This window comes from Carassius gibelio, chromosome B17 (assembly GCF_023724105.1).
Source record: "Carassius gibelio isolate Cgi1373 ecotype wild population from Czech Republic chromosome B17, carGib1.2-hapl.c, whole genome shotgun sequence".
NCBI classification, from domain to species: Eukaryota; Metazoa; Chordata; class Actinopteri; order Cypriniformes; family Cyprinidae; genus Carassius; species Carassius gibelio.
The window spans coordinates 19,470,629-19,493,725 of NC_068412.1; the positions used below are offsets into that span (position 1 = coordinate 19,470,629).

Genomic DNA, 23,097 nt, shown 5'->3' on the forward strand with positions numbered 1-23,097 from the left:
GAGGATCTTCCTGACATTTGTTGATTTGCAGTAAGAACATATGATTGATTTAATATACTGCAAGAATCTATATAAAAAATGGTTCTAGAAGCAGTGTTATTATTGAGGGTTTTTGTGTTGAACCACCAACGACCTACAGGTGGAGTCATTTAGATGTCTTGTTGAATTTCGGTTAAATATCTTAGAAGCTTTATTTCTATTTCCTCAGATTGGAGCGCTGCTGTAACTGTGACTACATCACAGTATACGATGGCTCTTCCACTGATCATCCTCAGCTGGGAAAGGTCTGCTTCAATGACACATCACACCAGGTGTTTCACTCTTCTTCACGATACTTGACTGTTGTCTTCAGGAGTGACTACTCTGGTGTCAGCCATGGTTTTAAGGCCCTTTTCACAAGTTCTCTCACTGCAGATCAAGGTAATGTCCTATGAAATAATTCTTAAATGCTAAACAGCTGTATTTACTATAAAATATGAATACATTTAAATAAATACTTTAAATACATACAAATACATTGAGGGGATGAAATTTCCTCTCTGCAGGTCGTGTGGATTGTTCCTCAGACAACATGGTCATTGCCATTCAGACGTCTTACCTGAACTCCCTCGGGTTGAATGCAGATGACCTTTATGTGGACGACCATCTTTGCAGACCCAGTATTAGCAGTAATGAAGTTGTGTTCAGCTTCCCACTTGATGCATGTGGAACCGTCAAAGAGGTATGATCTTACACCAGTTTTGATATAAGGGGTGGTTTTCTTTTGCCAAAACTTAGCATGTTTAAACCACACAATATATTCTGTTCTTTGTTTCATCCTACTAGACAATAAATGGTTATGTGTCCTACACCAACAATGTACGGGGCTCTCAATCTCAGTCAGGTGAAATCACTCGTCAGTCACAGTTTCTGCTACGCGTGGGCTGCCGAATGGAGCCAGACACCATGGTGCAGATATTTTACAGGGCCAGGGAGATCACCAATGCCAACATCACAGGAACGGGCCGCTTCAATGCCAGCATTGCTTTCTACACATCCAGCAGTTTCTACCAGAAAATGTATGACTCTCCATATGAAGTGAACTTGAATCAGCTTCTGTATGTTCAGGTTGAGCTAAACAGGCCTGACAACAGTCTGGATCTCTTCCTGGACACCTGTGTAGCGTCTCCAAATCCCAATGACTTCAAAGATCGCTCTTATGACCTGCTGCGTAATGGGTGAGACCCTCTTATTCTTCGACGCCATATCATATGTGACCGTAGAATCATTTGGGCTCATATACTGCATTAGTAAAAATTCTGTTTTTCCTAGTCTAAATATGTTATTGTACGCATTAACAGTTTGGCTATAGATTAAACTGTATCTAAATAATTTTTCTCTTTTGTCATATGTAGATGTCCCAGAGACAACACATATTATTCCTACACCAGCGGTCAACACTATTATGCTCGGTTCAGTTTCCGAGCTTTCAAGTTCCTCCGGACTCATGCCTATGTGTACCTGCAGTGTAAGGTGATCATCTGCCCCGATAACGATTACAACTCTCGCTGCCGCCAAGGTTGCCACTTCCGTCGCAAGAGATCCCTTGACAGTACCTACCACACCAATACTGTGACGCTGGGGCCAATCAAACTCAAAGGTCAGAGGCCACTAAAAGGTATCATTTCTAATGAATTTACCTGTCAGTGTTTGAATAATTAATACTGAGATTTCCTAACGACTGTCCATTCATGTCTCTTTCTGTCAAGGACAAAGGCATGATGTGAAAGATTCAGAGAATTCAAAGGAATGAACTGGACAGGATGCATGAAGTGATCATCTGCTTGATCATCAACTTAATCATTACTATTAATTAATCTTTATTAACCACCCAGCAAATTAATTGAAAGACAAATTGTATTTCTGTAATTTAATAAAGCATTTCTTAACAGCAGTTCCCGTCATTAGAGTCTGAAGTTGTTTATATTCTCTTGTATTCCATTCATTATGTTTATATAGCCTTTCTGAAATGAATTAACACAAGGCAAGGTACACAACAAACTGAAAAACATTATATATCTGAAATGAGAGTCAGTGGTGAGAGCATAGACCAGGGTTCAAGTGGCGGAGCCAGAAATTCTTAATAGGGATGGCCAGGCAGGGGCCAGTAGTTACTTTGAGGTGGCACAAAAAACATACTTTTGCAAACAAACACGGCACTTATCCAACCTTAAAATACTTAATACTTTAAAGTATCATATGTGCCCAAATCACAATGATGTATAATGTACAGCAGCTGGCCTACACTTTGTCATTTTTTTTTATTAAAGTTTACCAAAATCCTGAGCATCACAATCTTACTCCCCCTCAAGTTATTTAATCAAATAAAACTTAGGAAATTCACTTTGAAAACAAAATACATATGTATTCACATCAATCTAACGTTAGCGTGTTTACATAGAAAAGTAATGCTACCGTATATAAAGTAGACTTAGAAGATAGTAATTATATTGGTATGTTGAATCACATTTAATGTTTCATGATTAAAACATTTATATATTTATACCATTTATATATTCAGAGATAAAATAACATAGTTTTGAGCATCCGAGTCAGCTGATATGAAGCTAGCTAAGTTAACTGCTCCCTACGTTACCTGTTTGTTACATAGGACAATGATAAAACTTCAGACACAAATAGTTGAACGGAACTAAAATAATAATTTATCTGACTTTAATAACTCACCTGAAAAGATGTGTTTGTGTGCTCAAACACGAGTTGAACCAGGCACAAAAGTATGGAGCCAGAAGAGTCTCAATAAAGATAAATGCACACACTACATTCACATATGCACACACAGGATTTATAGATGCACACACATGATTCATAAATGCACACACATGATTCATAAATACACACACAAGATGCACAAATGCGCACAAAATTCACAAATGCACACACAAAATTTAAAAAGCACAGAAGATTCACAAATGCATACAAAATTCAGAAATGCACACAAAAATCAGAAATACACACACAATTCAGAAATGCAAACAACATTTACAAATGCACTCAAGATTCACAAATGCACAGGACAAGATTCACAAATGCACAGGACAAGATTCAGAAATGTATTTCTGATGCACACACACATATATCTTGATTCACAAACTGCTTGCGGTCTGTGAACTTCACTGCATTTGTGTGTGAATTTTGAGGCTCCCCTGACTTGGCTCGACACACAAATGCTTTTTTTTAGACAGGGAATGATCAGCAACCAATCAGATATCTCCCTTCTTTTAGCCAATCACAAGAATGGCTTGTGATTGGAATCTTGTTTACTTATAAGCCAATCACATGAACGTGTTCACACAGCAATTGTATTAAATTGTATGAAAATACAGATGTTTAGATTACAATTCAGGTTTATTTTTTACTAAATATAAATTTAAAAATGTCTCAATACATATAGCCCAGTGACTGCAGAAAAAAAAGTTAACCATGGATTCATAAATTTGCAATAGGCAATTATTTCATTTTATTGAAATATTTTAATGAAAGTAAAAAAAAAAAAAATGTTTAAACCTTTTTGAATATTTAAATATATCTAAATATTCTTTTGGATGCAATATAGAAGTCACTTTAATTATAATATTCAGTCCCTACATGAAGAGAGAGTCAGTGGTCCGCTGCGAGAGGAAAGTGGCTCTCTGGCTGCGAAAAGTGGGTCTCCGGCTGTCGTTCGCTTAGGAAAGTGAGTTGATCGCTGCGTGAGGAAAGTGAATCGTTCGCTCAACTTCGCTGCTTGAGGAAAGTGAATCGTTCGCTGAGGAAAGTGAGTCGCTCGCTGGGTGAGGAAAGTGAGTCGTTCGCTGCTTGACTCGTGAGGAAAGTGAATCGTTCGCTGAGGAAAGTGAGTCGCTCGCTGGGTGAGGAAAGTGAGTCGTTCGCTGCGTGACTCGTGAGGAAAGTGAGTCGCTCGCTGGGTGAGAAAAGTGAGTCGTTCGCTGCGTGACTCGTGAGGAAAGTGAGTCGTTCGCTGCGTGACTCGTGAGGAAAGTGAATTGTTCGCTCAGGAAAGTGAGTCGCTCGCTGGGTGAGGAAAGTGAGTCGTTCGCTGCGTGACTCGTGAGGAAAGTGAGTCGCTCGCTGGGTGAGGAAAGTGAGTCGTTCGCTGCGTGACTCGTGAGGAAAGTGAGTCGTTCGCTGCGCAAAGTGGGTCGCCGGCTGTGTGAGGTAAGTGAGTCGTTCGCTGAGGAAAGTGAGTCGTTCGCTGCGTGAGGAAAGTGAGTCGTTCGCTGATTGGCTTATAAGTAAACAATGCCCCACGTGGGGTGCATTCTTGTGATTGGCTAAAACAAGGGAGATATCTGCTTGGTTGCAGATCATTCCCTGTTTAAAAAAAAGCATTTGTGTGTCGAGCCAAGTCAAGGGAGTCTCAAAATTCACACACAAATGCAGTGAAGTTCACAGACCGCAAGCAGTTTGTAAATCAAGATATATGTGTGTGTGCATCAGAAATACATTTCTGAATCTTGTCCTGTGCATTTGTGAATCTTGAGTGCATTTGTAAATGTTGTTTGCATTTCTAAATTGTGTGTGTATTTCTGAATTTTGTCTGCATTTCTGAATTTTGTATGCATTTGTGAATCTTCTGTGCTTTTTAAATTTTGTGTGTGCATTTGTGAATTTTGTGTGCATTTGTGTATCCTGTGTGTGTATTTATGAATTATGTGTGTGCATGTATGAATCTTATGTGTGCATATGTGACTGTAGTGTGTGCATTTATCTTTATTGAGACTCTTCTGGCTCCATACAAAAGCTCAGCTTCACTCCTCGTCTCTCCCAGTCCTCTAATTTACAAGTGCTGGAAAGAAACGCGTGCTACAGAAACTCTAGCGATAGCTCATTTGCCCTTTAAGTGACAAGTGATTCAACTGTCGGGATAGGTTCTAAGGTTCTATCTATAAGGTTCAATCCACTCAGGTGGATTGAACCTTATAGATAGAACCTTAGAACCAAGTTAGAGTTCGACTTTGTAGATAGAACCTTTTTGTTTTCTATTTAAAAAGTCCCAAAATGTTCCAAATTGACAAAGTATCTAAATGATCTAAAAAAAGAGAAATTGTTATGCATTTGTTTACCTCCCATTTTTAGCTATTTTTAGCACTTCCGTTACTGACGCGCAGACTCAAACTAAGCCTGATGACTCAGCAACCTGTCTGACAGATGTAAATCTTCTAGTAGCTGTGCAAAGAACATATGTGCAAACTGCCATCGTTAATCTTGCAGAAACGGCGAGCTTAAGCGGGGAGTTCTTTGACGTGAGTGAGCAGGAGTAAGTATTCTGATTAATTATCTCCCTTGACTTTTTATACCTCCACATCCCCCTGATAGCCTCATAGACAGTAAAAGATTGCCTGCGAGCTTCTCCTCCTGTCCATACAGTAATTTCTCTACTGTGCGACAGAGAGTCGCTGGTTATGACGCAATCGTTAGCCTATTTTTTACAAAAACTGCTTCTACGAGAACATAAAGTAAGATACAAGGTAATGGAGCCTTTTATATATATATTGGTCTATACAGCTAATTTTACCCTTAATGACAACTGTGAGGGGAAGTGATTTTTTTTTTTTTATAACTCATTCTTTTTAATTATATTAAGCCTTAAAGTTCTGCATAATAAAGGGTGTGGTTATACTTAACAGTAAATTTTATGTTATACTTTATGCCATAGAGTATACCATACAATTTACAGTTATGTATAACTTAAGATTTAGTGTAGTTACTAACTGGATATTCATATGACAACATGTAAAGAAACATTCATTTTGTCAGTATATTATAAAAGTCATTAAAAAGTCTAAAAATAACACCTTTTTATTTATCAAAATTAATTCATAAATTGTCAGTGAAGTTTATTTTTTCTTTCTTTTTTTTAAACAAATATTTAATTGAACCATAAATCCACAGTAGAGTAAGTATATAGGCAAAATACACATACTGATTATAATGTGTCTGATTGTGAAGATACTCGAAACACTAGTTCAGGAACACTTAAAAATTTTTTAAATGATTTGAATGATTACACAGAGGCTCACTCAGATGACCCCTGCTACAGCTACACTGTACTGGACGAACCTTGGAGAGCCACTGACTATCAGAATGACTATGTCTTAATTTGTGACCGGAATGTGAATTGGTTTGGCTGGTATCGTCTCTTCATTCATGGCCAGAGTGCCCAGATGCCAAACATATGTACTGATGAATACAAATGTAAGGAGGATTTAGGCTGAGTGGATTCCATAAGCGGGTCATTATTATAGGATCTGAGCATAAAATCCAAACAATAGTCACAACTCGTGGTCAGGTCACAGGCTTGGGGCAAAACAATCCACTGGCAGACAAATCCAAAACAGTAATCCAAAAACGTGAGTCAAAAGAGCAAAAGCAAAGGTCATAACAAGTATCAACAATGGAACAATGAAAGAACGCTTAGTAAGGCAGTGAACTGGCAATACTTCGCAAGGTGGCAGTACAAACAAATGACTTATATACAGGGTGACAGGAAATGACAAGACAGGAAATGATGTGGCAGGAACAGGAAGTGGCAAAGTTCAATATTCAGGTGAAGGCTCCCTATGGTGGACTGGAGCCTGATCAAACGTTACAGATTCCCTCCCCCTAGGAAAACCTCTAGGTGTTCTTCTAGGACGACCCCTTGGTCTGGGTGCCGGACGATCTGGGTGAGTTTGGTGAAAGTCTCTGATAAGTGATGAATCCAAAATGTCCTTAGTTGTTACCCATGATCTCTCCTCCGGGCCGTATCCCTCCCAGTCAATGAGATATTGCATCTGACCCCTCCTCCTGCGAGAATCTAGGATCTCCCGGACTAGGTAGGCAGGAGCTCCCTCGATCTCAAGCGGTGGAGGCGGTTCTTCGTCAGTGGCTTTGGGGCTCAATGGGCCGTGGGCCGGTTTCAGGAGGGACACATGAAAGGACGGAGAGATGTGGTAATAAGCAAGCAACTCTAAACGGTAGGTAACAGGATTAACTTGACGTATAATCTAAAAAGGCCCATTGTACCTTGGACTTAGTTTCTTGCACGGGAGTTTCAGGCGTAGGTCACGAGTGGAAAGCCACACCATTTGACCTGGCTGATACTCAGGATGTGGACGTCTGTGTCGATCAGCTGCATTCTGCCCATGGGAGGAATATGCTCCATTTCTCCTGTTCATGGCTACAGTATGATCTCAAGTATCTACCAATCTCCTGATTAAGACGCTCTACTTGACCATTAGCTTGAGGATGATAGCCAGATGTGAGACTGACATTGATGTTTAAATGTTTGCAAAAAGCTCTCCAAACACAGGATGTGAACTGTGGCCTCGATCAGTCACAATATCATCTGGTAAATCACAATATCATCTGGTAAGTCCGTAAATCCTAAATACTTGATTGAACAAAACTTGGGCAGTTTCCATGGCAGTGGGTATTCCTTTCAATGGAATGAGACGACAAGACTTAGAGAAGCGGTCAATGGAGACCATAATGGTGGTGAATCCTTGAGAGTTAGGCAGATCAGTGACAAAGTCAATAGACAGGTGTGACCAGGGCTGTTGGGGAATTGGTAGCGGTTCTAGAAGTCCTGCAGGCAATTGTCGAGGTGTTCGTGACTGAGCACAGATCTGACAAGCACGTACATAATTACTGACATCTGCAGATAATGTGTGCCACCAAAAAGAATTTCTGACCAAAGCAGTGGTGCGATTAATTCCAGGATGTCCAGAAGCAGGGATGTGTGAACCCATTGAATGGTTCTGTTACGCAGACTGGTTGGAACATAGATTTTCCCAGATGGGCTCTTCGTGTTGGGCATGTTGAATCTCTTCCATAATATCCAACTGGATGGGTGCGATGATGATGGAGGGTGGTAAGATGGTTTCTGGTCTCATCTGTGAATTGGCAGAGTAATAGATACGTGACAATGCATCTGCCTCACTATTTTTGTTTCCTGGACGGTACGTGACTGCGAAATTGAATCGAGTGAAAAAGAGTGCCCATCTTGCCTGACGAGGATTCAAACGCTTGGCATCCTTGATATACACTAGGTTTTTGTGGTCCGTAATGACCTGAAAGGGATGAAGGGCGCCTTCTAGCCAGTGTCTCCATTCTTCAAGAGCGGCCTTGATGGATAATAATTCCTTGTTACCAATATCATAATTTTTCTCAGCTGGAGTTAACTTTCTTGAGAAGAATGCACAAGGGTGTTGCTGGATGTTCCATGACGCTGAGAGAGGACAGCACCGATTCCACAGTCGGAGGTATCAACCTCGACGATGAAGGGAAGTTTAGGATCTGGATGCTTAAGAATGGGAGCTGTGGTGAAACTGGACTTGAGCTTGTTGATTGCTGAAGTAGCTGCCTCCACCCATACTAACTTCTTGGGTTTTCCTTTAAGTAGTGAGGTGACTGGTGCAGCTATGTTACTGAAATCACGGATGAATCTACGGTAGAAGTTTGCAAATCCTAGAAATCGTTGTAACTCCTTAACAGTGCTGGGTATGGGCCAGTTTTTGACAGCTTTTACTTTGATGTCATCCATCTCAACTCCTGAATGGCTAATATTGTATCCCAGGAACTTAACTGATGTAACATGAAACTCACACTTTTTCGCCTTGACAAAAAGACCATTCTGGAGTAGGCGTGACAACACAGTTCTTCCATGAGAGACATGATCCTCCATGGAGCAAGAGTAGATCAAGATATCGTCTATGTAGACAATCACATACTGATTCAAGAGATCCTTGAAAACTTAATTAACGAAGGACTAGAAAATTGAAGGTGCATTGGCCAACCCAAATGGCACAACCAAATACGCGTAGTGTCCCCTGCTGGTGAGAAAAGCCGTCTTCCATTCATCACCCTCACGGATTCTGATGAGATTGTAGGCAGATCTGAGGTCCAATTTAGTAAAATAGCTGGCCTCACGTAATAGCTCCAGAGAGGAAGGGATAAGAGGCAAAGGATGGCGATTCTGAACAGTGATAGCGTTGAGTCCTCGTTAGTCAATACAAGGTCAAAAAAGGACCCAGATGCTGCAGGAGAGGTGGATGGCCTAATAAACCCATAAGATAAGGCCTCTTCAATGTATTCTTCCATGGCATTGGTTTCAGGAATAGACAGCGGGTAAACACGACTCTTAGGTGGAGAGGTGTTAGGAAGGAGGTCAATGGCACAGTCCCAGGGGCGATGAGGTGGCAGCTTGGTGGCCTTGTCTTTGCTAAACACCTCGGCTAAGTCAGCATACTCAGTAGGGACATTAGTGGGAAGTGAAATTGGATTCTTGGCTAGATGAGTCGTGCAGACTGGAAGCTTGGTGGGCAGCTCTAGACAGTGAGAGTGACAATGAGGTGACCAACTGACCAACTCCTTCTCCCTCCAGGAAAACTGTGGGTTGTGCGTAGACAACCAAGGATATCCTAGGATAACTGGGTTTCGTGGTGATGATATAACATATAGAGTGATTTCTTCCATGTGAAACAGGCCAACTCTAAGTTTTATGGGAAGTGTTTGATGAGTGAGATGACCTTTACTGACAGGACCATCATCAACGGCAGTAACAGCAATAGGTGGCTCACATTTGATTTGTAGGAATGTTCAAGTGCTTAACAAAATCTTGATGAATCACATTTGCAGCAGCTCCAGAATCTATTAATGCTGAAAAATGATGGTCTTGATTAGCAACTGACAAAATGATGGGAAGTGACAAGCATAAACTGATTTGTTAAATATTGAACATGTGACTCACACGATAACTTGAATAGGGGTTTGCAGCAGGTTTAACAGGACAGTTGGAACAGCGATGTCCTGATTCACCACAGTAGAAACAGAGTTGATTGAGTAATCTTCTTCTCCATTCATCAGGTGGTAAGTGAGTTCTTCCAATTTGCATGGCTTCAGTAGGAACCGACTGACATGGTGTTTGCGCAGTAATAGTAGGCACATAAGCGACGTTAGACTTGGGACTTGGTTGAGTTCGTAAAAGATTGTCAATCTTGATAGCAAGGGTAACAAACTGGGAGAAGTCGAGGGAGTCATCTTTACATAGTAATTCCGCTTGTAATTTAGCAGACAGACTTGAACGAAAAATGTGCTTCAAAGCAACATCATTAAACCCACTTTGTGCTGCGAGAGTGCGAAACTGGATAGCATAGTCAGAAGCTGGCCTGTTGTCTTGGCGTAACTGAGTTAGTTGAGTTGCTGCGTCCATGCCCCCAGCAGGATATTGGAAGACCTCAAGAATCAATTGAGTGAAATAACTATAAGACTGCTGGATTTGTGTATCATGATCCCAAACAGCTGTAGCCCACTCTAATGCTTTTCCGGTAAACAAGGTCATGATAAACGAACACTTTGTATGGTCTTGGTGATAAGTTTCAGGTCGGATAGAGAAATAGATAGAACACTGACGTAGAAAACCAGTACAGTTGTCAGGAGAGCCATCAAGTAATGCGAATCTTACCGGGTCAGGTCGTGGGGCAGGGAGAGACCGAATGTACTGTGTCAGATGCTCATTGGTGGCTTGTAGCTTCAACAACTGGTGTTGAAAACCATTCAGCAGATCCTTTTGATACTCGATGGTAGAAAGGAGTTGAGAGACTTCCGCTGGATCCGCACCTGGCGAAGTATTCTGTAAGGAGGATTTAGGTTGAGTGGATTCCATAAGTGGGTCTTTATTATAGGATCTGAGCATAAAATCCAAACAAAAGTCACAACTCGTGGTCAGGTCACAGGCTTGGGTCAAAACACAGGCAAAACAGTCCACTGGCAGACAAATCCAAAACAGTAATCCAAAAACGTGAGTCAAAAGAGCAAAAGCAAAGGTCATAACAAATATCAACAATGGAACAATGAAAGAATGCTTAGTAAGGCAGTGAACTGGCAATACTTCGCAAAGTGGAAGTACAAACAAATGACTTATATACAGGGTGACAGAAAATGACAAGACAGGAAATGATGTGGCAGGAACAGGAAGTGGCAAAGTTCAATATTCAGGTGAAGGCTCCCTCTGGTGGACTGGAGCCTGATCAAACGTTACAACAAATGTGGCACTCATGCCCCACTGTGGTTAAATGGTGAACACCCAAAAGTCGAGAATGGAGTGGTCACCCGAGGTGTCTGTGGTCCCTGGCACAATAACTGCTGCTATTACAATTCTACTCCCATTAGAGTGAAAGCCTGTCCAGGCAATTATTATGTATATGAATTTGTTAGGCCAAGTATGTGTGCTGTGGCATACTGTGCAGGTAATCATATTTACATGTGACCTTCATACAGCTACATTTGGATGTCTGTTGATTTTTAATAATTCATTATATTATTTTTTATTTATTTCAGATGTTGGGAACTATCACACCAGAGACCAATTCATTATGTAATGTGCTGCTCAGTCTGCTGAGTCTGAAAAAAATGAATTCATTAGACATAAAATAATGCTGTATCTGAAATATTTTATTAGCTATTTAATTTAAAAGTTATTCAAAGAAAAACTGTTTCTATCAAATGACTTTGAGCCTAGAGGAAGATCAAACAAGATTGACATTAAGACATAATGTAGAGTCATATCACTTATTACACAGCTTTTTGTCATGTCAGCTGTCTGATCACCCTGTTCTTCGGTGTGTGTTTTTGTTTATGTCGTCATTTCATGCGCACATGGTGTTTTGTTTTGGTTTTGATCGTTCGTCTTGCACCTATCTGTGGCGTTCCTCCCTCCCCCTCATTACTACAGTTTCCGCTTCTAATTGTTTGACTCCACTCACCTGCATTCAATGTTTGTCCATCTCTTCCTCTATTTATTCCCGTCTGTCGCGCCAATCGGTGCCAGATCGTCGTTCGACTACAGCCCATGTGTAGTCATTCTGTCTAGTCCTGCTCTGTCGTGCCATTGTCTGCTGCTACTGGTTTTGTTTTGCTTTTTCTATTTTTTCCCCTCCCTCATTTAATAGACCGGACCCCTGCATTCCTCAGAAGTGTTTTTGGTTTGCTCCGTGACGGGCTCTCTCGTGTTCTCCTCCCTCCTCCACTTCCTACGTGGCCGCGCCATCGGGCGCCCCCTGCCGGGTGTTTACGAAAGGACATTCAAGCCTCTTATTTTCCTGCTGGACATTTTTCTATTATTCCCCGGCCTGTTTTTGTTAGTTGGAGGGAGTTTTTCTTTTGGACTTTTTTTGAATAAATTCTCACACCATACCTGCATCTGTGTCCAGTTGTGTTCCTGACACTTTTCACCACATGAAGACAAGGAAAAAAGTTATTTGAGAGGAAACCATTAAAAAAAAAAAAATTTGATAACTGTTTATTATTTTAAATCTATTACAACATGTAAAGAAACAATTTTGACAGTAGTATATTATAAAAGTCATTAAAAAGTGTATGAATTTACAACTTTATAATACACTCTAAACCTGGTAAGTTAAGAATACTCAAAACATTTGTGGAAACTTATTGTCTTAAAATATTTGAGTAAACAACTATTTTTTTTTTTTAAGTTAATAAAGCTTACATTTTTTTATGACAAGTGGGGTGGGGCTGAGAGCCACGGGAGTCAAGCCAAGCCTCGCTTCCATGATCCCACCCCACTCATGACAACGATAATCATATACAACTTCCATTAACAGTATATTCATTCAGATCCTTATAATTAATTCAGTGCTAGTTAGCAACAGCACACTGGTATGTACTAATGTAGTTATGAAAAAGACTCAAAATACGTGCATATAAATATTCAATCATCATGCAGTATATTTAGAAAACCAACATAACAGAAACATATGTAAATCCTAACATAACACAACATTTAATCACTAAGTCTCTCTGTGTTAATCTTGTGTAAAAACACACAAAATAACAATTTCTTCATTTATTTTCCTTGTTGGACGATGCAATGCATGCTGGGAACTATAAAACACAATTTTAAGTTCACCCTACTGCAACAGCATTTTGAGTTTACAGAACTTATTTCAATTAAGTCCATGAACTTTTATTATTGAGTGAAATTAACTTACATTTTTTACAGTGTAAATATTAATTTATGTTGGATACTCATATGAAAACATGTAAAGAAAAATGTATTTTGTCAGTATGTTTTATAAAAGAAAAATATTAAAATTATGTTTAAAAATGTTTACACCTTTTACTATTTATTCTATAAAAGGTTCATTAAATATCATAAAATATCAACTGGAAAAATTTACAAATATGGTTATCCAAACACATGTGCAAGGCATCGTTTTGTGAGCACATGTAAGTGCTAGAATATAATATAACAATCACCATTGATCAGTAGCATCCAATGTGTAAAACTGGAAAATTGTGGCCTTTTCTCCACTTTTCCCACACGTCTGGAAACTATTCTTATCTCATGCATTTGGGGGCATTTTGATCTCCAGTTCCTCAACCTGAATGTGGAGGACACATTTCCAGTCCAAACTACCCCAACTATTACCATGACAATGCCTACTGTGTGTGGTATCTCTCTGCTGAGCAAGGACAGAGGATCTTCCTGACATTTGCTGATGTGCAGTAAATGAGAGATCAGTGGTGATTAAATTATGGTGGAACTAGTGGTACAATGTTTGGTATCCATAAAGTTAAAAAATATATATCTTTTTTTTTTTTTGCTAAAAAAAAAAAAAAAAGAAAAGAAAAAGTATATACCTCATTTTATTCAAGTCTTTAATATATTATGAAAAAATTGTTGCTCTTAAGAGCAATGTTGTATTTTTTGTGAAGTACCACTAATGACCTGTGGGTGGAACTAGTTAGGTTAAAATGTAGTTAGGTTAAAATGTAGTTAGGTTAAAATGTAGTTAGGTTAAAATGTCTACTTTTGGTTCTTTCAGATTGGATCGCTGCTGTAACTGTGACTACATCACAGTATATGATGGCTCTTCCACTGATCATCCTCAGCTGGGAAAGGTCTGCTTCAATGACACAACAAACCAGGTGTTTCACTCTTCTTCACGATACTTGACTGTTGTCTTCAGGAATGAAGTGTCTGGTGTCAGCCATGGTTTTAAGGCTCTATTTACAAGCTCTCTGACTTAAGATGAAGGTAATGCCCTGTGAATTTTTTTAAAAATAGAATCACTATCAGACAGCTGTAATTATTAAAACCTTCAACACCTTTGTTTCTAAATTTAAATAAATACTTTAAATACACAAAATTACATTGAGGGAATTAAATTATTTGATCTCCAGGTTGTGTGGATTGTTCCTCAGACAACATGGTCATTGTCATTCAGAGATCTTACCTGAATTCACTTGGGTTGAATGGAAATGACCTTTATGTTGACGACCATCTTTGCAGACCCAACATTAGCAGTACTGAAGTTGTTTTCAGCTTCCCACTTGCATGTGGAACCACCAAACAGGTATGACCTATATATATACCAGATCCTGCATGGCTCCAGTGCTGATTTTAGGGGGATGCGTATCTCTTCTTTTGCCAAAACTGAAAATTACCATGTTTTTTGACCAGGGTGTCCATGCGGTAGTAAAAAGAATTTACCAAAATGAAGGCCCATGGTAGTAAAAGGTAACAAACGCAATTTGACTTGGTAGTAAAATTTTCATCACCACCTCCATATATAATGAGTTTCCATTTGTTGCTTTGTATTTGTGTGTCCGTGTTTTAACTATATCAAGCCTAGTTTAAAAAATATATATATATATATATACGGTAAACAAGACCCTGACTGAGTCAGAGTTGATAGCAATGACGTTGAAGTAAACTGTGTACAGTTCCGTGGTTGATAGGATTTCAGCGACACAACATTTTCTGCCTTTTTGCCTCAGTTGATATTAGCCACTTGCTTCTATTTTCTACCAAATTTAACATCATATAGGACCAAAGCCCAAACTTCAGCTGGCACTGCATGTTCAGCTCTTTAAAAAACTTTAGTATGATTTTAATAATTTTTCAAAAACGTGCTCAACCAAACTGTTGATTTGTCACTTTAATTGTAGAAAAGTTGTGCTAATGTTTTCAGATCATCAATTTCTGGATTCAGAACGTACAATTTGCTGAGAAATAACTTCTGATTATTCATAGCTATGAAAATGACACCGCTCTTGTTATTTCTCCACTGAGATAATTTCTTAAATGTGTGTTTTTTGCCACTTTTGGATATTTTCTTAAGTAAATATAATGAATTCATAGAATAAATATCAGATGCAATTTCTAATTAAATGAAAAATGCTGACATATTAACATTACTAAGAAATGTAAGAGATTGTAATATATTTATTTGTTGTTGTTCTTTTTTTACGATTACTAGATGGATTTCAACAGTTTCTATGGTACAAGAACTTTAGGCCCATGTAACAGGAAACCGCAAGGACTCTGATGCTGATCTCAGCTATGTTGATGACCCAATAAAGTTCTCAAATCTGTCCTGGAGTACCCCCAGCCCTGCACATTTTTTATGTCTCCTTCACAGTCAAGGATATTGTGGCTACTAAGATTGCACCTAAATCAACAATTTATAGGTTCATCAAGAACTTCAAGGAAAGAGGTTCAATTCTTGTAAAGAAGGCTTCAGGGCGTTCCAAGAAAGTCCAGCAAGCGCCAGGATCGTCTCCTGAAGAGGATTCAGCTGCGGGATCGGAGTGCCACCAGTGCAGAGCTTGCTCAGGAATGGCAGCAGGCAGGTGTGAGCGCATCTGCACGCACAGTGAGGCGAAGACTTTTGGAAGATTGGTCTGGTGTCAAGAAGGGCAGCAAAGAAGCCCCTTCTCTCCAAAAACAAATCAGGTACAGATTGATCTTCTGCAGAAAGTATAGTGAATGGACTGCTGAGGACTGGGGCAAAGTAATATTCTCAGATGAAGCCCCTTTCCGATTGTTTGGGGCATCTGGAAAAAGGCTTGTCGGGAGAAGAGAAGGTGAGCACTAACATCAGTCCTGTGTCATGCCAACAGTAAAGCATCCTGACACCATTCATGTGTGGGGTTGCTTCTCATCCGAGGGAGTGGGCTCACTCACAATTCTGCCCAAAAACACAGCCATGAATAAAAAATGGTACCAAAACACCCTCCAACAGCAACTTCTTCCAACAATCCAACAACAGTTTGGTGAAGAACAATGCATTTTCCAGCACGATGGAGCACCGTGCCATAAGGCAAAAGTGATAACTAAGTGGCTCGGGGATCAGAATGTTGAAATTTTGGGTTCCATGGCCTGGAAACTCCCCAGATCTTAATCCCATTGAGAACTTGTGGTCAATCCTCAAGAGGCGGGTGGACAAACAAAAACCCACTAATTCTGACAAACTCCAAGAAGTGATTATGAAAGAATAGGTTGCTATCAGTCAGGATTTGTCCCAGAAGTTGATTGAGAGCATGCCCAGTCGAATTGCAGAGGTCCTAAAAAAGAAGGGCCAACACGACTCTTTGCATAAATGTCATGTAATTGTCGATAAAAGCCTTGCAAACGTATGAAGTGCTTGTAATTATATTTCAGTACATCACAGAAACAACTGAAACAAAGATCTAAAAGCAGTTTAGCAGAAAACTTTTTGAAAACTAATATTTATGTAATTCTCAAAACTTTAGTGCTGGGGGTACTTCATGGAGAGGTTTGAGAACCACTGACATGGAGCCCCCTTCCTCAAATCTTGCCCTGGAGGTCAAATGTACTGCAGAGTTTAGCTCCAACCCTGATCAAATTCACCTACCTGTGATTTTCTAATGATCCCAAATACATTGATTGCCATTGATTAGCATGCTCAGGTGTGTTTGATTAGAGTTAGATCTAAACTCTGCAGGAAAGTGGATCTTGAGGTCTAGATATGAGGAACCCGGATATAGAAGGATCTGGATTATCACCCCGTCTGAGAAGAGGTAGCTGGTGACAGTTCTTTTGAGCTCCTGGATGAAGATGATGCTCCCTCAACAGGCAAATCCTCTACTAAGATTCCATGTTCGAAAAGAAGAAAAGGCAAACACACTATAAAAACAGTTTCATTGTAGGAGCCAGAGGATACCCCTGGCTCAAGACTTACACTGCACAGCATTTATTGTTTACAAAGAAATGTTCATTTTTCTACAAAAATAAATAAATAAAATCCAGTTGCACTACCACACTTGACAACATGTTTCTTGAATCATACGAGCTTAAAATGCCATTACATTAATATACTTAGCTATTTTTATTTTACATTTTTTGAATGCTGAAAGAATGTAATGCCTTTGGTTTTGTTACTTTTAGTTATTTCTGTTATTTATTTTTGCTTATTGTTAAAAGAAAAACAAGAAAACGTATAATTTCCTGTATTAAAATGAGAACCTGACATATTTTATAACATACTTCAATAAATAAAGAAGATTCAATATACAAAACTATTTTATTTAGATTTTTATCAAATTAGTGTTATAGTTATTTTATGTTATATTACTGTATTATATTTTCTGATCTTTATAGTAAGTGTATGAATTCCGGTATTTTTACCATTAAGTGACATATCAACCATTTGGTAGAGGCCGATATTTAAGAAATTATGGGATGTGTTGAAAAAAAATACAGTGTGGTAACTAGCAACATAAGCAAGATAAGAAATGCAAACAAAAAAAAATTAAAATGCCTTTTTCTTGGTGGGGCGGTTAAAGGTCCCATTCTTCATGATCCCATGTTTCAAACTTTAGTTAGTGTGTAATGTTGTTAGAGTATAAATAATACCTGTAAAATTATAAAGCTCAGTTCAATGCCAAGCGAGATATTTTATTTAACATCTAACCCACCTGATTCCACTCATCAGACTGCAAGAACTAAATATGGTTTGTCTGATTAGGCAGACATACAAAATGTGCAGGGCAGGGGGTCCTCCAGGACAGTTTTGGCAACCACTGTATTAAAGGGGGCATAGGATGCCCATTTTCCACAAGGTGATATGATTCTTTAGCATCTTAATGAAAAGTCTGTAACATAGTTTTGTTAGAATTTCTCAATGGTAGTGTAAAAACACTTCTTTACTCTGTCAAAAAAAAAACAGCTTTTTTCAGAGTACACAGTTTTGTAGCATTGCCCTTTAAATGTTAATGAGCTATGCTAACCCCACCCCTCTCTTCTGACTTGCTCTCTGATTACTTTAGCCACATTCAACATGAAACTTGCTAATAAGCACAATATTAGGAAAGACGATTTGCAAAGATTCATAGAAAAAAACCTTACACTCACTTCTTCTGGATGTGAAGCTGCTTCACGAATGATTGGCACGAACATAGACCCATTTATGTAGATCGGGGTGCATTCTCTTCAAAAACAAACAATCCACTGTGCCTTCAGTGGCTCAGATGTTGGGAGTAAATAACGACTGCTATGTTCATTATTGCATCCAACAACAGAACACCTCAATAGCTTAGGAGTCATTCTTGTCTACATGTGCTCCTGCAGTCTAACAATGGCAGACAGATGACAGCTCATAAGGTAAGCTGCCAGTCCAGACTGTGCTAAAATGCTCCTGTCAATCAAACTATCATGTGAGGGGCATGTTGAAAGGCATCCGAAATTGGCACAATCTGAGAAAGGGGTAAAGATTTGAGCATATTATTATTATTATTATTATTATTATTATTATTATTATTATTATTTTATGGTGGTTGTTTACACACACTGCCATTTTGGCTGACTTATCTGAATGCCTCTGATTGGCCATTGCATTCATAAGCTCAAAAGACTCGTCTGTGATTGGTTATAATGCACACCGCTGTCAACTCTTCTGGCTCAGTGCCAGCCAAAGCTCGAATGAAGTTATGAATTTGACAGATGATGTTGCATCGCATGAATCTATCAAATCACACTGGTATGATCGTATCAAATATAAAATAAAGAGTCTTTTGGATTCAAAATCCATTTGGCTTAAAAATCTGAGGGGGCACAGTTTATAAACTGTGTTCAGGGAGGAGCAGTATTTCAAGCTGTTTAATGCCACTCAGCTGGTGTTGCATGCATCAGTCTAGAATAAGTAAAAAAAAAAGTTTCTCACACGGCTCCAGGGGCTGAACAATGAATTGATATCTGTTTGTATGAAAATATCCATAATCAAATCGTAATTATCACTTAAACGTAGTTTGCGCTCACTGTTGTAAACTGAACCAGTTCCGTAATGCGCCTGCCTATATATTAAAGGATGGTTTACTTTAGACTATTATTATATTAATTTAATATAATGTGTGACTAGTTGACTAGAAAAATCTTTAGTCGGGGGCAGACCTACTTAGCACAAGGAAGCACTCTATTTTTTTAATAAAATGTTATAATGATATTACAAATAAATGTGACAGCTACAAATCATGTCATCATTGCATTACATACAGATTATGTGTGTGTTAGGAATCATATGTTTTTATTTATTTATTTAGTTAGTTTCTTTTTTATTATCAGCTTATATATTAAATACAATAGGCTAAGCATTTCTATAATTGATTCCAGGAAAACTTAGATTTCAAAAAAAAATATGGTTCTCTGAGATTCACTTATAATGTCAGCAAGATTTTTACATTTTTACAAAAACAAAAACAAAAACAAAAAAACAGAAGTAAATGGTTATTTTCTATTCTGTTTTAACCCTTTCTTTGAAAAACTCAGTTATGATGTTTTTCTTGGAAGTAAAACCCCACTGCTATGATTGGGTAACAGATTTGTAAGGGGTCATATGTGGCAATTTCAAGTTTTCCTTTCTCTTTGGAGAGTTATAAGCTGTTCATGCATAAATATCCCTAAAGTTGCAAGTTTTCATGTGTTGTGTTTTTGCAAAACACAGCACACAATTTACACACATAAATCGATCAGGAATTAATATTATGGCAAATGTGTTTGCTAATGTTTGCTTTTGAGATGTGTTTGGGATATTTTTAATGCAGTGCTTCATTTTGCGAGAGATGTGAGGCATTTTGCATTTTGTGTATGCAAATTGGATTTGTGTGTAAAATTTTGAAATAAAAAGAGGCAAAGTTTTGAAAATGTTTGTAAGCAGACTGTATTAACTGTATTAAAAATTGTAATAACTACATAAAAAAGTTTGAAAGACAATTTTATGCTGGCTTGTCTTACTTGTTTAAAAAATGGAAATGGTTTGGTCAATTAGTTCTAGATGTTTGCTTAAGTGTTGCTAGTTGGTTCCTAGGAAATTCTGTTTGGTTTCTAGGCTCTTGCTATGCAGTCGCTGGAGGATATGGTTGGTATAGCATTTATTCTGGGGGATTACAGACATTCCCGACTCTGTTAATAACAGAAACATGAATATACTATCTAAGTAGCCTGTGTAATTTTGATAGAACCGCATGTCTTCTTTATTGATACAAGCTCAGAAACATTTATATCCTGTTGAAGTTTTTTTAAATTGTGTATTGACTTAGTGCCATAGTGCCCCATTTTAAACAGTAGTATACATGATTACTCATGATTACTGGTAAATTAATATTTGTGAACAAAACTGGAGTATGTCAGACAATAAATTATTAACAGCAGTACAACAAAAAGAAAGAAATATCCATAGAAGGTCAACAATTCATGGACACAATCTCAAAGACTGCAGAACCCAAATATGGACATTACTTTTTGAAATTGCATTTTCATGAATTCGGTGAAAAAATCCCAAATGATAAGAATATCTCACCGCAATGAGCACAGCAATTGTTCAAATGTTCCAAAAATCTTTCTTTGCTAAGTACAAGGAATTTATTAATGATAAAATTTCAAAATGGTTATGCATAACAGGTACTGACGTCCAGACTAGACAAGGAAACATTTGACAGACTATCCTTTAAATACCAGACATAACGGAGTAAATTAAACGCACCTGAAATAACTTGTTACAGTGTTTAACTAACTAGTGCTCCTTGTTCCTGTTTAATTTGACCTTGTTTCCTTTGTTCCCATTTTCCCATCCATTTTTGTGTATTTAAGCCCTGAGTTTGTATCTGTTCATTGTTTGGTATTGTCCTAAGTTAATACAAGCTGCTATGATTCGCTTTGTTGCTCCTGAGCTTTCTGGATTGTGCTATCCTTGGAAAGTAGGAGCATCCCATCTAGTAAACATCTTTTTTTTTTTCAGAAGAGTGTGCTACAAAAGTTATTATTTAAAGGAGCCATGCGCTCCCAGTGTCCTTGCAGCATATCACACAGTGGAAAGTCATACTCAAGTAAAAGTACAGATATCTTCCCAGAAAATGACTTTGGTAGAAGTCACTGTTTAGAATATTACTTAAGTAAATGTATATGATATTTATTGTACTTAAGTACAAAAAGTATTTTTTAAATCTTAAATGTACTTAAAGGGTTACTCCATCCAAAAATAAAAATTTTTGTCATTAATCACAAGTTCCAAACCTGTTAAAGCTTTGTTTGTCTTTGGAACGTCTTTTGTAATTTAAGATATATATCCACATGGCATATGTACTGCGCTGTGCCGATGCATTGTTTGCTTTCAAACCAAAGCATAAATAGCCATAAAAAAAACGTTTCCTTTCGCCATGGCCGATACAGAAAAGTGTACACCATCTACAGCTCAGATTTGCCAAAATACCGCTACGCTGATTTTGAGAGATGCAGAGGAGAGGAATTGTTGAATAAATTCATTATCTTTGTTTCTTTCATGTAGAAACAGTACTACAAACATTAATAACGTCACGTTTGATCCACTGATGGCAGATGGACTATTCTGACAATTCTTTTCATACTTTCTTGGACCTGGACACTGTTATTTATTTGGCAGTCTATGGGACAGTCTCAAGCCTCCAATTTTTCATCCAAAATATCTTAAATTGTGTGTGTGTGTGTATATATATATATATATATATATATATATATATATATATATATATATATATATATATATATATATATATATATATATATATATATATATATATATATATATATTGAGTAGCAAGATTGTGTTCAGTTTTAACTATTCCTTAAATTTTGTATTTTTGGGTAAGAATAAGAAGCACTTCACTTCTTCGCACTTCAGTGTCTTTCATTCCAACATAAGAATCTGCATCTGAAATAGCATGCACTGTATTTACACAGTTTACGAAGCCTATCTCAGAGGGGACATGGATGCATTCAAACTGCAGATACAGATGTATAAATAAATTGTTGTTTTTACATAAAACATTGAAAACTTATTATTATTATTATTTTTTAAATAGTCGAAATGGGAAATTAAAACTGCCAGTAGGTGACAGAAAGTGAATTTTAATGAGTGAGTCATTAGCTGCGTTTACATGGACTCTACTAATCTACTAATAATTTTAATAGGACTAGAAGCACAATCAGAATAAAAATGTCACATGTAAACACGTCAATTGGATTGAATTGGCTCGATCCGACTAAAATTTCGATCGGATTGTAAGGGGTGGTTTATCCCTTTTGTAATCCGAGCGAGAGGACATGTAAACACTTGATCGGATTGAAAATCGAAACTGGAAAGTACTGCGCTGGCACAGTGACATAGATATAGTGTAATGACGTATGACACGCAGAACGAGGTGTTCTTCCTGGTGAATAAAGTGTCATAAATGAGTGTTTAATCATCATAAAACTCCCCTTTCACTCAGCATCTGTGAAGTAGAGCAGGACAACGTCCCACCAGTCCTCGTTTAAGACTTTCACCAACAGATGTCCAGTTTTGAGTGCGGGAAGAGGCACTTTTACTACTTTTTATTTTTTATTTTAGCTAAAGTTAAAGGGACACTGAGTAGGAATTACTCCCATCTAGTGGTGAAATTGTATTTTGCATTCAAACTAACTTTGCTCTCCAGCGCCTCGCTTTTTCAAATGCGCGTTGCATCTACGGTAGGCGATATGTACCAAAAAGCTTTGACAGGATGTCTTCTAATAGCACTTCGTCGAGTTTTCCTTCAGGTGAACAACAGGTGTGTTATTTCAAACAAACTGCAACATGACAACTAACAAACGAATGTTACAGTATGAATTACTGACTGTGGAAAACATGAAATATTGTAATTAGTAGTTATGTCTAATTTATTCGTTATATTTTCTGAATTATATGCATTGTTAGATATAAAAAAAATATTATAATATAGACT

The 23,097-nt window shown here is 38.0% G+C and overlaps 3 protein-coding genes and 1 long non-coding RNA gene across 6 annotated transcripts in view; 2 read left to right on the forward strand and 2 right to left on the reverse strand.

The window, feature by feature from the left end:
• The window catches only part of LOC127976597 (deleted in malignant brain tumors 1 protein), a 201,338-nt gene extending 199,405 nt beyond the window's left edge, over nucleotides 1–1,933 (forward strand). Inside the window, exon 18 of one of the 2 annotated variants that reach the window (XM_052581134.1) lies at nucleotides 1,749–1,933. In XM_052581134.1, coding sequence (XP_052437094.1) covers nucleotides 1,749–1,792 — 44 coding nt within the window. In that variant the 3' untranslated portion in view covers nucleotides 1,793–1,933. Of the gene's footprint in view, nucleotides 1–1,657; nucleotides 1,717–1,748 lie in introns of those variants that run through there. The other variant, XM_052581135.1, reaches the window with a different exon arrangement.
• LOC127976600 (zinc finger protein Pegasus-like) overlaps nucleotides 1–12,031 on the reverse strand; it is a 126,557-nt gene extending 114,526 nt beyond the window's left edge. Inside the window, exon 1 of one of the 2 annotated variants that reach the window (XM_052581145.1) lies at nucleotides 11,805–12,031. In XM_052581145.1, the coding sequence (XP_052437105.1) occupies nucleotides 11,805–11,810 (6 nt within the window). In that variant the 5' untranslated portion in view covers nucleotides 11,811–12,031. The remainder of the gene's footprint in view (nucleotides 1–11,804) is intronic. The other variant, XM_052581146.1, reaches the window with a different exon arrangement.
• LOC127976599 (zinc finger protein Pegasus-like) overlaps nucleotides 1–23,097 on the reverse strand; it is a 164,914-nt gene that overhangs the window by 116,980 nt on the left and 24,837 nt on the right. The gene's annotated exons all lie outside the window — the stretch shown is intronic.
• LOC127976602 (uncharacterized) lies at nucleotides 13,963–17,155 on the forward strand. Its single transcript, XR_008157892.1, has 3 exons — nucleotides 13,963–14,098; nucleotides 14,245–14,417; nucleotides 15,324–17,155. It is a non-coding gene; the product is annotated as an uncharacterized LOC127976602 (long non-coding RNA).